At 40.1% G+C, this 14,125-nt stretch overlaps 1 protein-coding gene across 1 annotated transcript; it reads left to right on the plus strand.

Moving 5' to 3' along the window:
* Positions 1-83: 83 nt before the first annotated feature.
* Positions 84-12,683, plus strand: LOC144318697 (ATP synthase peripheral stalk subunit b, mitochondrial). Its single transcript, XM_077905865.1, has 7 exons — positions 84-236; positions 555-591; positions 4,604-4,749; positions 6,631-6,794; positions 7,195-7,320; positions 10,985-11,164; positions 12,385-12,683. Exons 1-7 carry the CDS (start codon positions 197-199, stop codon positions 12,460-12,462), a joined length of 771 nt encoding a protein of 256 aa, XP_077761991.1. The 5' UTR covers positions 84-196; the 3' UTR covers positions 12,463-12,683.
* The last annotated feature ends 1,442 nt before the right edge of the window (positions 12,684-14,125 follow it).

The raw sequence follows: 14,125 nt of genomic DNA on the forward strand, positions 1-14,125 counted from the left end.
CCCTCTGGCCAAAGATTCATCCGGCTCCACGCCTCGTATCGCGAGAAAAAAAAAAATCGAAGCAAAGTTAATGGACAGAGGGCGCAATGCTCTCGTCTCGCGAGACTTGTGAGCGGCCATCTTGCTCCCGCCTCGGACGGAGCGCCCGGTCCGGGTCATTGGGACGCAGAGGCTCCTGCGTGGACCCTCGTTGACCATGCTGCGCCGGATGGTGCTTTCTGCGGCCGCCGCAGCGGGTGAGAGGCCTACACCCTGGTTCGGACTGTCAGGGTGATTGCAAGGGGGCGCGTCTAGGGTTATTGGAAGCGGTGGGAGGAGCGGGCGTGCAGAAGGGCGCAGCGGACTCGGGCCTCCGTGGCGTGGGAATCCCCCCGCCGGGGTGGCTCGGGGGCCTCGGGCGGGCCCCGCGGAGGCGGGGGCGGGGACGGGGGTCTCGGGCGGGCCCCGCGGGGACGGGGACGGGGGTTTCGGGCGGGCCCCGCGGGGGCTGGGGCGCGGACGGGGCAGATCGGACTCCACCTTGACTTTGCTGACCGCGCTATGTTTATGTGCAGCGCCCTGTCTGAGGAACGCAGCCCTCCTCGGCCCGGGGTAAGTGAGGGCAGAGCGCCTCCCTCCGCCCTATCCTGCGCCGCACTGCACCTCTCTGGGACCCCTCTGAGCTGCAGGCCCGCAGTCGCCCTTCGTTAGGTGATCTAGAAAGGCCTAAAGCTCATCCCGGCAGTGCTGCTCCGTGGCCGCCTGCAGCGTTGTCGTGTCGTCCCCTGGCAAAGACTAAGGGGATAAGCGCTGTGTTGTGACCAAACTAGAAGCCAGGCTTGGGGTCCTCGAAGCTCCGCCCTTGACCTTCAGCTAGGCTTACGTGCTACAGCGGGAATCCGGAGCTTCTAAAACAAGTTTCCTTAAGTAAAACCAGAAAGCATATTATTTTTAGTCTCTCAGATTCCAACTTTTACAGAGAAATCATTCACGAATTCTGTAAATATTTATCTTGCCACCTACATAACCAGATAGAAAAATGAGTGAGGCTGACGTGCGTATGTGGAGCTCACCTCCAGAGGTCGCAGCTCCAGCGTAGCGGGTTCGAGCAAGGGCCGAAGCTACAGTAACGCCCGGTTTCTCCACTGAACAAGCTGCGGGACCTCGATCTCCTCTGCAAAATGGAGATAATCGTACGTTATGGGTTAGAACTAAGAGACTGAATTCCTGTAAAATTCTGAAAACAGTGCTCAGTATATACCGTGTGCTTAGTCTTGGCATCTGTTATTAATGTTCCATAAATCCTATTAATTTCTTTTGGAATTCTCTTTCTGCTTCCAGACTTAGACTTAAATCTTGCCAAACATAATGACTTTATGCCTTGAAAAAATGGCTTTTAATTCATCTGATTAATTTTTGTGTGCACAATAAAGTGAGGCTACAATTGCTCCCAACATATCAGAGAAAAAAGAATCCATACAGACAGGTAAACAATTTTAATGAGTCACAAATAAAATGATTACAGTGTAAGATACAAGGAATGTACTCAATTTCTCCTCGTTTTCACATTCTATAATATGTCAGCAAGGCTGTCTCCTCCAAATTATATCTGGACTCTAACCATTCTTCCACTGCCACTGCTATGAACGCCCATCAGTTTTCACCTGGTCTATTTCAGTAGTCTCTTAACTAGTCTTCTTACATGTCTATTCTTGTCCCATAACAGCCCATTCTTCTACTAGCCTTAGGGATTACATAAGCCCCGGGCCCCAACAAAACCCTTCAGAGCTCCTCTTTCCACAACTTCAGTACAATGTGAATCCTGGGACCTTGACTGCTCATTGCTATACCCCTAGCACCTGACATACAGGTGAATGAATGTAAGATTGGAAAGGGCTTTATAAAGGATACGCTTGAGATGTTCTGAAGGCTGGGTGGGCTTGGCAGCCATTTAGTGAAAGACATACCAGGCAGAAAGAGCAGCATGAGGCAGGTTTTGGGGGTTTTTTTTGGGAGGGGGGGAGCTATATATAGCCATATGTGTGTGTGTGTAAATACATACATATATATTTATTATTTATGTATAGTTCCGTATGGCTAGAGGATAGGAGAATGAAGGAAGATGAGGATATAAAATCTGACAGGTGTTGAATCATGTACGCCATGTTAAAGATTTTGTTTTCTGTAGGTAGGAGAGCCTGTTGAGTTTTGTTTTTTAAGATTTTGCTTATTCATGAGAGACACAGAAAGGCAGAATCAGGCTCCAACGGTGAGTCCATGCAGGACCTGATCCCGGGATCATGACCTGAGCCAAAGATAGACAGATGCTCAACCACTGAGCCACCTGGATGTCTGGAGCCTGTTGAGGTTTTTTGGGTTTTAGGTTTGTTTTTGTTTTTTTGTTTTTAAGATTTTATTTATTTATTCATGAGAGATACAGAGAGAGAGGCAGAGACACAGGCAGAGGGAGAAGCAGGCTCCATGCAGGGAGCCTGACAACCACTGAGCCCCTCAGGTGCCTGAACCTGTTGAGTTTTAAAGTCAAATTTGCATTATAAAAACATTGGCACTAGTGTGGAGGAGCTAAGTTTTTTTTTGTTTTTTTTTTTTTAATTTTTATTTATTTATGATAGTCGCACACAGAGAGAGAGGCAGAGACACAGGCAGAGGGAGAAGCAGGCTCCATGCACCTGGAGCCGGATGCGGGACTCGATCCCGGGTTGGAGGAGCTAAGTTTAAAGGGGTATTTGTTGAGAAGCAGAGAGAGACCAGGGTTTGGATTATTAAGTAGTTTAGGCCAGAGATGATGAGGGCTTAAATTAAGATAGCTAGTTCAAGAGAGGATTTGAGTTGGCCTGAAATATTTATTTATTTTATTTATTTGTTTATTTTGGCCTGAACTATTTAAATATGTGGTTCTGGGTGGCTCAGTGGTTGAGTGCCTACCTTTGGCTCAGAGCGTGATTCCAGAGTGGGGATCGGGTCCCATATCGAGCTCTGCATGGAGCCTGCTTCTCCTTCTGCCTATGTCTTTGCCTCTCTCTCTCTCTGTCTCTCATGGATAAATAAATAAAAATTTAAAAATAAATGAAAGAACCTCGAGCATGATTGTCAAATTACAAAAGTTGGTGGGCTAGCTAAAACATAGGGAAGCAGAAATAACCTTTAAACGATAAGCAGCTAACCAAAATCAATTAAATCATATAAGTCCTTACCTTGCAAAGGGATAGAGGTTGAGTGGGGAGGTGGGGGATAAAAAACATAGAGAATTTGAAGAAGACTGAGGTTGACAGCGTGTATAAAAAGATGAGGACTTTATTTCATCGTAATTTTAATGAAATGGTAATATGTTGTAACTGCTAAAAATGCAGTCCTGGGCTGTTGGAATATGAGAGTAGTTTACAAATCTATGATAATACAATAATTCGAGCTGAGTTCTGTATACTTACCTCACTGTAGTAAACAAAACCGGGCAGCTTCTTGTGAACTGTCAGGATTGTGAGAGAACAGAGATGTTTAACCCAGATACATGGAAATTCTATGTGTTACACAGAAAAATGAAATTGGAATTAATGAATAGAGATTTCAAGTATGTACACAGCAGTTACATTTAAAGATGAACATAATTAGAGCTACCCCACACCGAAAAGGTCTGTTTCACACAATGGTTAGTTAGCACCCCATCACAGAGAATACTCATGTCAAAGTTCTTGCCATCAAGATGCTCACAACACAGTGAATATATAATAGGTATTCGCTTACATATTCTACTGTATGCTTAGCACCATTTGAAGCTCTTTACCTAAAATCTTCAGAGCAACCCTGTAAACTCCTTCTTTATTCCCACGCTACCTAGAGAAATCCGTGATTACAAAAGATTAATCTACTTGCTCAAAGTCAAGTGGCAGGTCTAGGATTTAAAACCAGATAATCAGGCAGCCTGGGTGGCTCTGCGATTTAGTGCCACCTTCAGCCCAGGGTGTGATCCTGGAGACCTGGGATCGAGTCCCTCGTCAGGCTCCCTGCATGGAGCCTGTTTCTTTCTCTGCCTGTGTCTCTGCGCATCTCTCTCTCTCTCTCTCATAAATCTTTGAAAAAAAAATAATAAAGCCAGATAATCTGAGTATAAAATCTATGTTCTTATATATTGGAATTCTAATAAGCATACAAAGTGCTAGACAGATGACTTTTAAGACCTACAGAAGGGTTTTGAGTATCGATTGGGTAGAAAGTTATATACAACTTTACTCTCGGGACGCCTGGGTGGTTCAGTGGTTGAGCGTCTGCCTTCAGCCCAGGGCCTGATCCTGGAGTCCTGAGATCGAGTCCCACATTGGGCTCCCTGCATGGAGCCACCTCCTGCGTCTACCTGTGTCTCCGCCTCTCTCTCTCTCTCTCTCTCTCTCTCTCTCTCTGTATCTCTCATGAATAAATAAGTAAAATCTTTATAAAAAACAACCTTGTTTGCCTGCCACAGCTAATTATTAGACCCTAACTTTCCCATTCCTGGTCTATTCTCTTTGCATTATGACAGTAGCAAACTGCCTCAGTCCTCATCCCCATTCTTTCTACTAATTGTGCATACGTTATGTTCTCTTTAAATTTGTGTGATTGCTACCCCTAGGGCATTGCAGGCGACAAGGATCTTCCACACAGGGCAGCCGAGTCTTGCACCTGTACCCCCTCTTCCTGAATATGGAGGGAAAGTTCGTTTGGGCCTGATCCCCGAAGAATTCTTCCAGTTCCTTTATCCCAAAACTGGGGTAACAGGTGAGCATTTGCCCAGTGTTTGATAGTACATTTAGGCGGTATAGTTTGTTTATCTAGGATTTGATGGTCTCTTACCTCTTCTGCGTATGCACAAAAATGAAGTCAAAGGTAAATTATGGAAGTAGTTCAATGTAACAGTTGTGATTTGGTTGCCCTGATTTGTCTGTGGTAAATGTGGTTGGGATTTTCACTTGATTTTATACCATTGTCTCCATTTGTTGATAAATCAGTCACTGAATGCCTGCTCTGTGCCAAGTCCTCTTCTAGGCATAGACTGTGAGCTGAGGTGCCTGCCTTCCAAGGAACACACATTCTATTATAGGATAAGCAGGAAAGAAAGGAGTAACTGTATAATATATCGTCAGGTGGTGGAAAGAGCTGTGTATTAAACTAGGGTTTATTAAATTGTATGTATAAGTAAAAACAGAAGTTGGGCAATATGTATCAGGGTTCCCCCCCCCTTTTTTTTTTAAAGATTTTATTTATTTATCCATGAGAGACACACACACAGAGAGGCAGAGGGAGAAGCAGGCTCCATGCAGGAAGCCTGATGTGAGACCCGATTCCGGGTCTCCAGGATCACATCCCGGGCCAAAGACAGTGCTAAACCGCTGAGCCACCGGGGCTGCCCGTTTTTGTTTTGTTTTTTTTCCTTTTAATAAAGCATACACTCTTCTGCAATCTTACATTTTCATAGTGCAGTCTGCTTTCACTTAAATTATTTAATCCTCATAGCAGTCCTGTAAGATATTTGTTACCAAGAAGAACTAGAAACTAAAGTATGGGCTGAGATTTATTCTTTCTAGTTTATGGGTTGGCCTTAAACCCAAGTTCCTACTTCTGAATTCTTGTGCCTCCTACTGCTGTGAGGAGGGGATTCTGGAAGCCAAGGGTTGTTTGTGTTTTTAAACCTCCAGAGGGTGACCGAAAATAGGGTTTCTGTAACTGAAATTGCAAGAAACATTAGGGTCCTCAGATCCCCACAGGTGATTAAAATATTACCAACAATAGGCTTTTTTGCAAATTCACATTTAAAGTTTTGAATTTATGTTCAGCTTTAAGATTTATATATTAGAGACAAATTTTTAAAAGAGCTATTGAAACTTTTTATGGGAAACTGGATAAAATACATTTGAGACCCTTATTCTTGTGTTACATCCTTTGGTATTCATTTTGCTCAGAGACACTGTAAAATTCTGCCTTAAGGAGGAAGCTTTGTCCTTCCCTAGCTCTTCTGAGGCACAACAGAAAATCCTAAAGAAATGTACATCATGGTTTTATGTCCTTTCAGAACTCAACAGCTTGGTTAAAGAAAAAGATAGCTATATTTGAAGCATTATAACTAGGTGTTACAGGAATTGAGAATCCTGATTCATCCTAATAGATACATACTACTTTCTTTGGGGGGATTTTTGTTTGCTTGCTTGCTTGCTTGCTTGCTTGCTTGCTTATTTCTAGTGTCAGGTTCCTCCTATTCAGTAAAAATAGGCAGGACCGGATAAATTTTATCCTTACCAGTGTTCCCATTCAATAAATAGTATGTCTTGCACAAATTACCTAAGCAGTTGTACTAGGCACTTTACATACATTATTTCTCAGTTTCATCCACCCTGTGAAGAAAGTATTGTTCCCATCTTACAGATGAGGAAACTAAACTGAAAGATTATTTATATCATTCAGTTTCTTCTGTGTTACAGAGTCAGATTCCCTGATCTAGATCCTTTTTTTCAGCGCTACCACACTGCTCCTCAGTACAGGGTTATTTTTAATCCAGTTGCTTTAAATCATTACATAACACCTTCAACTAATCAGATGTAGAACTTTTTGTCTTTCCTTTCAGATGTAGTATATCCATCATAAAATAATTTTTCCTTCTTTTAGGACCCTACGTGCTTGGAACTGGACTTATCTTATATTCTCTGTCCAAAGAAATATATGTGATTACTGCAGAGACCTTCTCTGCCATATCAACAATAGGGTTGCTTATCTATGTAGTTAAAAAATATGGTGCCTCTATTGGAGAATTTGCTGACAAACTCAGTGAGGTAAGAACTGTAAACCTTATTTCTCATTTTAGACTATTAAAAGTATCCATACCATCAAGTGATGTTTCTGATGTTCATGTTAGGGGACAAGCATATAGAAATTAACCTAATTACGATGATTAAAATTATAAGTGTTAATGTTGGTTATTAATTTGAGATAAATACTTTTAAATCTACCAAACTGTCCAGTTTTTTCATAGTTCTGCTCATTTGACAAGATACTTCATAGTTATTGTGAGCAATTAATTATCTTTAAGGATTTGTGCATGTCTCCCAGTATATGTTTCTTCATGAGTGATTTTCACAAATGAGGAATATAACTTTGAGGAAGCGTAGAATGAAGCTATTTTTGTTACTCTCTCTGTTTTCACTGATCTTTGTTGTAAAATCATAATTGCAGCAAAAAATTGCCCAACTAGAAGAGGTGAAACAGGCTTCCATTCAACAGATCCAGGATGCAATTGATACAGAGAAGTCACAGCAGGCACTGGTTCAAAAGCGCCATTACCTTTTTGATGTCCAGAGGGTAGGTTTCAGAACCTTCTAAGGAAAATAAAGTTAACCCGTTTGTGTGCATTTAAAACAAAAATCAAATTTTATGAGAATTGGTTGAATATGTTGAGCATCTAGTATTTAGAAAAGAGGTGGGGTTTGACAATTACAAGTATTTAGATATTTAATATCTATCAAGTGGATAAATAGTTACTCTAAAATTAGAGTAAAGGTTATAAAAACATATTTTTGGTTCTACACAGGACAGTAGTCATTAAATTACTGCTGACTAAAAAATGGTATTCACTATCTAAGGCCATAGGTGTAATACATGCTGTGCATTTCATATGTACTCGCTATGAGGAACTCTTACTTGACATACTTACAGTGAGGAAATCTGATACTTTAGATTCCAATTCACAAACCAAATTCAGATAGCTGTAAAGCTTTTTTACTGTGGTCAAGGCATCATTAGATTCTAAAATATACTTCATCTCTGAAACATTTCTAGGAATATGCTCAGGTATTTTTGTTTAAACAATCACATTGTTACCTACTTTGAGCCCTTGCTTTATTTTATGCCTTTTATAGTGAGATGCCCTATAATTGAAATTTTATGCTAAAGAAGCACATATGAAATGAAAAATGAGGTGGTAAGGTAAAGTATATGAAGTATTAAGGATCTAGGCCAGTATTTCTTAGTGTGGTTTGTAGTACCACATGTATCAGTCCTCTTTGGTGCAGGTTTACGAACCCAGCCCAAGACTTTGTAGATTCAGAACCTGTGTTAGGAACTGTCTAAGAATCTAGATTTTAAAAAACTGATCCCTAAAGATTCTTAAGCACATAAATGTTTAAAAAATCTCAGGAAACTTTAAAACCTCTTTCTGTACATACTTAGGTTTCAACCAGAGAATCCTTCCTACCTCATACATGATATGTACACACACAAAATTTGACTTTTGAAGATGTAGCCCTTTCATAAGAATCAGATGGTAGTCTTTATATTTTTACTTATTTTTGAAATATTTAGTGACTAGTGATAGAGCTCTTCCTGTGTGAGACTCTGGCAGGTGTTTGGGAATAAAAGAAAGTCTGCTTTTATGGAGTCTGCTTTCGAGCCAGGGGTTGAGGGGACAGAAAAAAAAATAACTGAGCAGATAAAGAATATCAAGTCCTATGTAGAACAACAAACTAGGAAAGGAAATGAGAGGGAGTTAGTTTTATTGGGCAGTCTAGAGAGGCCTCTAATATGATACTTGAACAGACACCTGAAGAAATGTTGGTGCAAGCTGTGTGGACTTCTGGGGAAATAGTATTACAGCAGAGCGAAGAAAAATTGCAAGGGCCCAAAACCTGGAAGCTTATTTGGTATGGTCAAGGAATAGTAAGGAGACCAGAATAGTTGAAGCAAATGGATGAGGAGGAGAAAAAGCAGAGAGTGGTCAGGGGCTAAATTGGGTCAAGTCTTGTAGGCTTCTCTGTGGACTCTTACCTGTCCTCTGAATAAGAAAGTCATTGAAGCTTTTAAGCAGAGGAGTAACACCATCTCACTTGTCTTTTGAAGGGTCACTCTGATTGCCTTGTTGGAAATAGCCTTCGGTCTGGTAGCATTGGTTTGAAATGCCTGCCAGTTAGCCAAGTAGAGTTACGTGGTATAGACCATTACATAATATATGAGTCTGGAATTTATGGGGAGAATTCCAGGCTGAAGATTTGGGAGTCACGAGCTGACAGGTGGCACTTATAAGACAAGAACATGGTGAGGGAAAACCGGTGACAAGGACAGTTCCAGTGTGTAGTCATCCTAGTTGTTATGGTCAAGAAATAAAGGGCCTAAAATTTGCCATGGATTTAGCAACATGGAGGTTGTTGGTGACCTTATAAGGGCTATTTTAGTAAAGTGGTGGGAGTTGCTTGCAGAAAAAGTAGAAGGGAAGAAATTGAAGTCAGAGTATAGACAACTGTCAAAATTGTCAAGGAGTTTTATTGTAATGGGAGGCAAAGAAATTAGTTGCTAAGCAGAATAATTCAGAGAAAGACAAATACCATATGATTCCACTTGTGGGATTTAAGAAACAAAACAAATGAACATGGGAGGAGGAGAAAGGCAAACCAAGAGGCAGACTCTTACCTGTAGAGAACAAACTGATGGTTATTTGGCTGGGGGGGGCGGGGGGGTGGGTAGTGAAGTAGGTGATGGGGATTCAGGAGTACACTTTGCTGCGATGAGCACAAGGTGATTTATGGAAGTGTCGAATCATTATATTGCACTCCTGAAACTATTACTACATTGTATGTTAACTAATTGGAATTTAAATAAAAACTTGAAAGAGAAAAAAAATAAAATTAAAAAAAACTAAAAATAAAAATTTAAAAAATTCAGAAACTATAAGGGGAAAATTTGTTAAATTGACTTCACAAAAATTTTTTATATAAAAATTAGCATAAACAAAGTTAAATGACAAACTGGGAAGAATGTGTGGGTTCCATATGACACAAAAGGGTAGTTCTTTTAGGAGAGACCAATATCCCAGTAGAAAACTAAGCCTAGGAAACAGACCATTCATAAATACATGTAAATGATTTCTAAATATGTCAATGTTCTTAGATAATGACAGTTAAAATTCGTATTTTTTCTGCTTATGAGAATAGAGAGTAAAAGGTTTTATAGTTATCATTGGTCAGGGAGTGATAGGCATTTGTGTTGCTGGTAGGACAATGACGTAGCACAATTTTATGTGGAATGTGACAGTGTTAATTAAAGAGCATCGGCTTTATAGCCTGGCTCCTTGTATTCAGATCTTGGCTTGCTTCACAATTTATTAGCTCTGTACAAATAGAACAACCTTGGACAAATTCCATAGCATCTGCCTCAATTTCTTTACTGGAAGTTGGATATAATAATAACTATGCCATGGTATGATTATAAGACTAAATTGACACATAGTTTGTAGAACATAGTAGATAATCAGCATGTTATTAGAGCAAGTATTTACACATAAGTGCAAAGACAACAGATGTAGCATTATTTCTAGTAGAAAAAATTTGAAGCAGTCTAATGTATTAATAGAGCTTGGTTAAATAAACTCTGGATTACGGGACACCAGTATAGTAGAATTCAATGTAACTTAAAATTGTGGTGGGTCTTTATGTCATAATTCGTAAAAGTGATGTGTGTGTGCATGTGCATACCTGCCTATACCTGTATTTTGTTTATTGAAAATTTCTGTGAGGGAGTTACAGGACGTACAGGAAGATGGTGGCCTTGGGTGGGCTGGAAGAAACTTACTGTATATACTTTGTTTTTGTTTTTTTTTTAAGATTTTATTTATTTATTCATGAGAGACCCTGAGAGAGAGAAAGACAGGCAGAAACGCAGGCAGAGGGAGAAGCAGGCTCCCTGCAGGGAGCCTGACGGATTCGATCCCGGGTCTCCAGGATCAGGCCCTGGGCTGAAGGCAGGCGCTAAACTGCTGAGCCACCCAGGGATCCCACTGTGTATACTTTTAAATATATTTTTACCACATCCTAGCAGAGTTTGTTTAGCACATGTATCTCTTACCCATTCATATTAAATAAAACCATTTTGCATAAAGTACAAGAAAGTGGTGGGGTATTCTAACCGGCGGAATCGCAGAGTGGAAGTGACCCTTCAACGATGCAGACTTTTTCATCAATTCTTAATTTTGCTTCAGAATAACATTGCTATGGCACTGGAGCTCACTTACCGGGAACGGCTGCATAGAGTGTACAGGGAAGTGAAGAATCGCCTAGACTATCACATCTCTGTGCAGAATATGATGCGTCGAAAGGAACAAGAACACATGATAAACTGGGTGGAGAAGCATGTGGTGCAGAGCATATCTGCCCAGCAGGTACATGGTGTCCTGAAGTTTCTGGAATTGTATTGACTTCTCACAAACCTCTGCTGATGCTCTGGTACAATAGGAATAGCTGGCAAGGAGTCATTAGCCTAGAGACGATGGGGTCGCCCTGCTTCATTGTTCTGGGAACACAGAACAATGCACAGCTACCTTGGTGGCCTTCCTCTTCCTCAGAATTTGGTCACCAAAGGGTCTCTTGCTGTCAGAGACAGTGACAGTTGAGAACACTGTGGCACACTTATATTCAAGTTCTGTCACTTAGGAAATGCTAACCAACATAGTTCATTTCTCTGTACAATAGACTGGATAAAGTTATTCCTGAGTCCCTTTCATTTCCTAATTCCATGATCTCTATTCCATTTCCTCTTCCCAGCCACTTACATCATTGGTCTTGAACAGAAAAGAAATGTTTATTACTCACCTAAATTTGTTTTCCTTTTCTAAAGTTTATATATTTTTTTATTATGATTTGATTTCTCTCCCAAATATATAGAGTATGTAGATATTTATGACCATTTTCTGTTGTAATCATCAGGGATTAGAAGAAGTGTTTTGTCTACCAACAATTAAAGGATTTTTTTTTCCAGTAAATTCTTTTTTTTTTTTTTTTTTAATTTATTTATAGTCACACACAGAGAGAGAGGGGGGGGGGGGGCAGAGACATAGGCAGAGGGAGAAGCAGGCTCCATGCACCGGGAACCCGACGTGGGATTCGATCCCGGGTCTCCAGGATCGCGCCCTGGGCCAAAGGCAGGCGCTAAACCGCTGCACCACCCAGGGATCCCTCCAGTAAATTCTTTTGCATAAAAGTAACATACTTAGGAATTGAGGAAAACACAAAAAAAATAAGAGACAAATTTTTATTCTTGACATTTCTGTGATTGTTGTTAGGCTGCTGTTTTTCAAGCAGCTGTTAGCTATGCAAGCTAACATCGTTGGCACGTGGTTATAGCAGCATCTGGCTTCCCGTTCTATATAGATTTCACTCATAAAAGCTGTGAGCCAGGGGATTTTTAACTAATTCCCTGGATTTGCTTAGAATAAATTGCATCCCTCTGTGGTACATAAAATATTCCTAGTAATCTGTTATGTCATCTTGAGATTGTGTAGGCATCTCAAGATCTTCTAGGAGGTATCCTTTAGAATTACAGTGTTTTGTGCCCTTCTGTGATTTGGAGACGTCTAAACAGATTTCTCTTTCCTTGTCACAGGAAAAGGAGACAATTGCCAAGTGTATTGCAGATCTAAAGCTGCTTGCAAAGAAGGCTCAATCACAGCCAGTTCTCTAAATGCATCTATCCCGGTGGAGAGAGCTAGAAGCAATTAACTAGCCTGTGACATCTTTCTGTTAACCTTTCCTAAAATGAAAAGTTTGTTTCATATAGTGAGAAAATTAAAATGATCTATTTGCCAGTGAGCGGTTTTTCATCCTTCTTGCTTGTATTTTGAGTTCCATGATCACTTTTGAAAGACCAGTTTGCTTTTTAATAAAATTTGTTGGCTAAGATTACCAAGTTATAGCTTAAACTTGTAATTAATTCTACTATCTTGTACTTTATAAGTGACAGTTAAAACAAGATTTTTCAAGTTGCATAATATTCTGAACTATTTTAACATATGGCTAAAAACTAAACATATTATTGAACTGATAATTCAGTGGTAAACTATTTCTGGCTAACAGGTAATAGGAAATTTAAAGCTTTTTATTAATCTTAAAATAACTAAAGAAAATGTGTATCAAGTCACATTGGTTTTATTGTTTTAGTAATATGTCATAGAAAATATCATGAACCTGACGTGTCATAAAATTATCGTAAAGAGTCTAGCATTAAAGTCAGAAAACTCTGCCTTTCCATAGGTTTGTCTGCATTTCTATAAGGATATGCTTATACACAAAGGACGACTTTAATAGGAAATATTTGGAAATGTGTACCATTTGGATAACTGCTGTTTTCACTGACTTCCTAGGATTTTAATTTATGTAACAGTCGATTTCGGGTCAGTATTTATTGATAGCTAATGTATTCCTCTGCTATAGAAATCAGATTGACATCTTTATTGTTACTTTAATAGAGGTGTTCCAAATTATTTGTTTCACAAAGGATTTATAAATGCCTAATTTGTGCTAAGTACCATCCTGCACTGGTCATATGGAGATAAAATTTCCTCCTAGAAAGTCAAAATTCTAGAAAGGCATAAGAGTATGCGAACAATAGAGACTCTAGCACAGGTGCTTTGAGATTATAATGACAAGTACCATTTCACAAGCCTCGTTTTTCTTGTACGTAACTGTCAGCATTCAGTCAGAGAAGCAGAACTACTAGGGTATAGTAATTTAAGTAGGCTTATATGGGATTGGACTTGATGCTGTTGTGGGAGCTGGTCAAGCATGGCTCTGCAAGGCTGTTAACCTTTGTTTCTGATGTAACAGCTTGAAGTCCACGGGGCAGGCTGTAAAGAGGGAAGATGGATGTAAAGTGGGAGACATGGGAACAAGTAGAAATCACAAGCACAGACTGAAACCCTTGTCATTTTTATTACCTCTGGCTTTGATGGTATGACTCCTGGAAAAGTCTCAGTCCTTTTTCACACATACCTTGTCCAAAGTTTAGAAAAGCTGAAGAATGATCCAGGGAAAGGTTGAGAAGTTGCAAGCTCAGCTACAGCTGGTGAGCCCCACATCAGCATTAACATGTATGAGCTACTAAATAGCTGTGGCTTCACACCGGCCCTCTAAAGTTGCTCAAGAATTGAATGCTTGCTCTAACCAAAACATTCAGGGACAAGAATTCTGGAAAGTTCAGCCTAACACACTTGACACATTACAAACCACCACAATAATTAGCGTATTAATAAATGTTAACCTGAATGAATAATACTTAAAGAATAATCTCAAGAAGTCCTTGAACATCAGTAAAACATGGAGAGAGCAGAAAGGTGACAGGTCAGAAA

The sequence above is a fragment of the Canis aureus genome, chromosome 8 (assembly GCF_053574225.1).
Source record: "Canis aureus isolate CA01 chromosome 8, VMU_Caureus_v.1.0, whole genome shotgun sequence".
Lineage (NCBI taxonomy): Eukaryota > Metazoa > Chordata > Mammalia > Carnivora > Canidae > Canis > Canis aureus.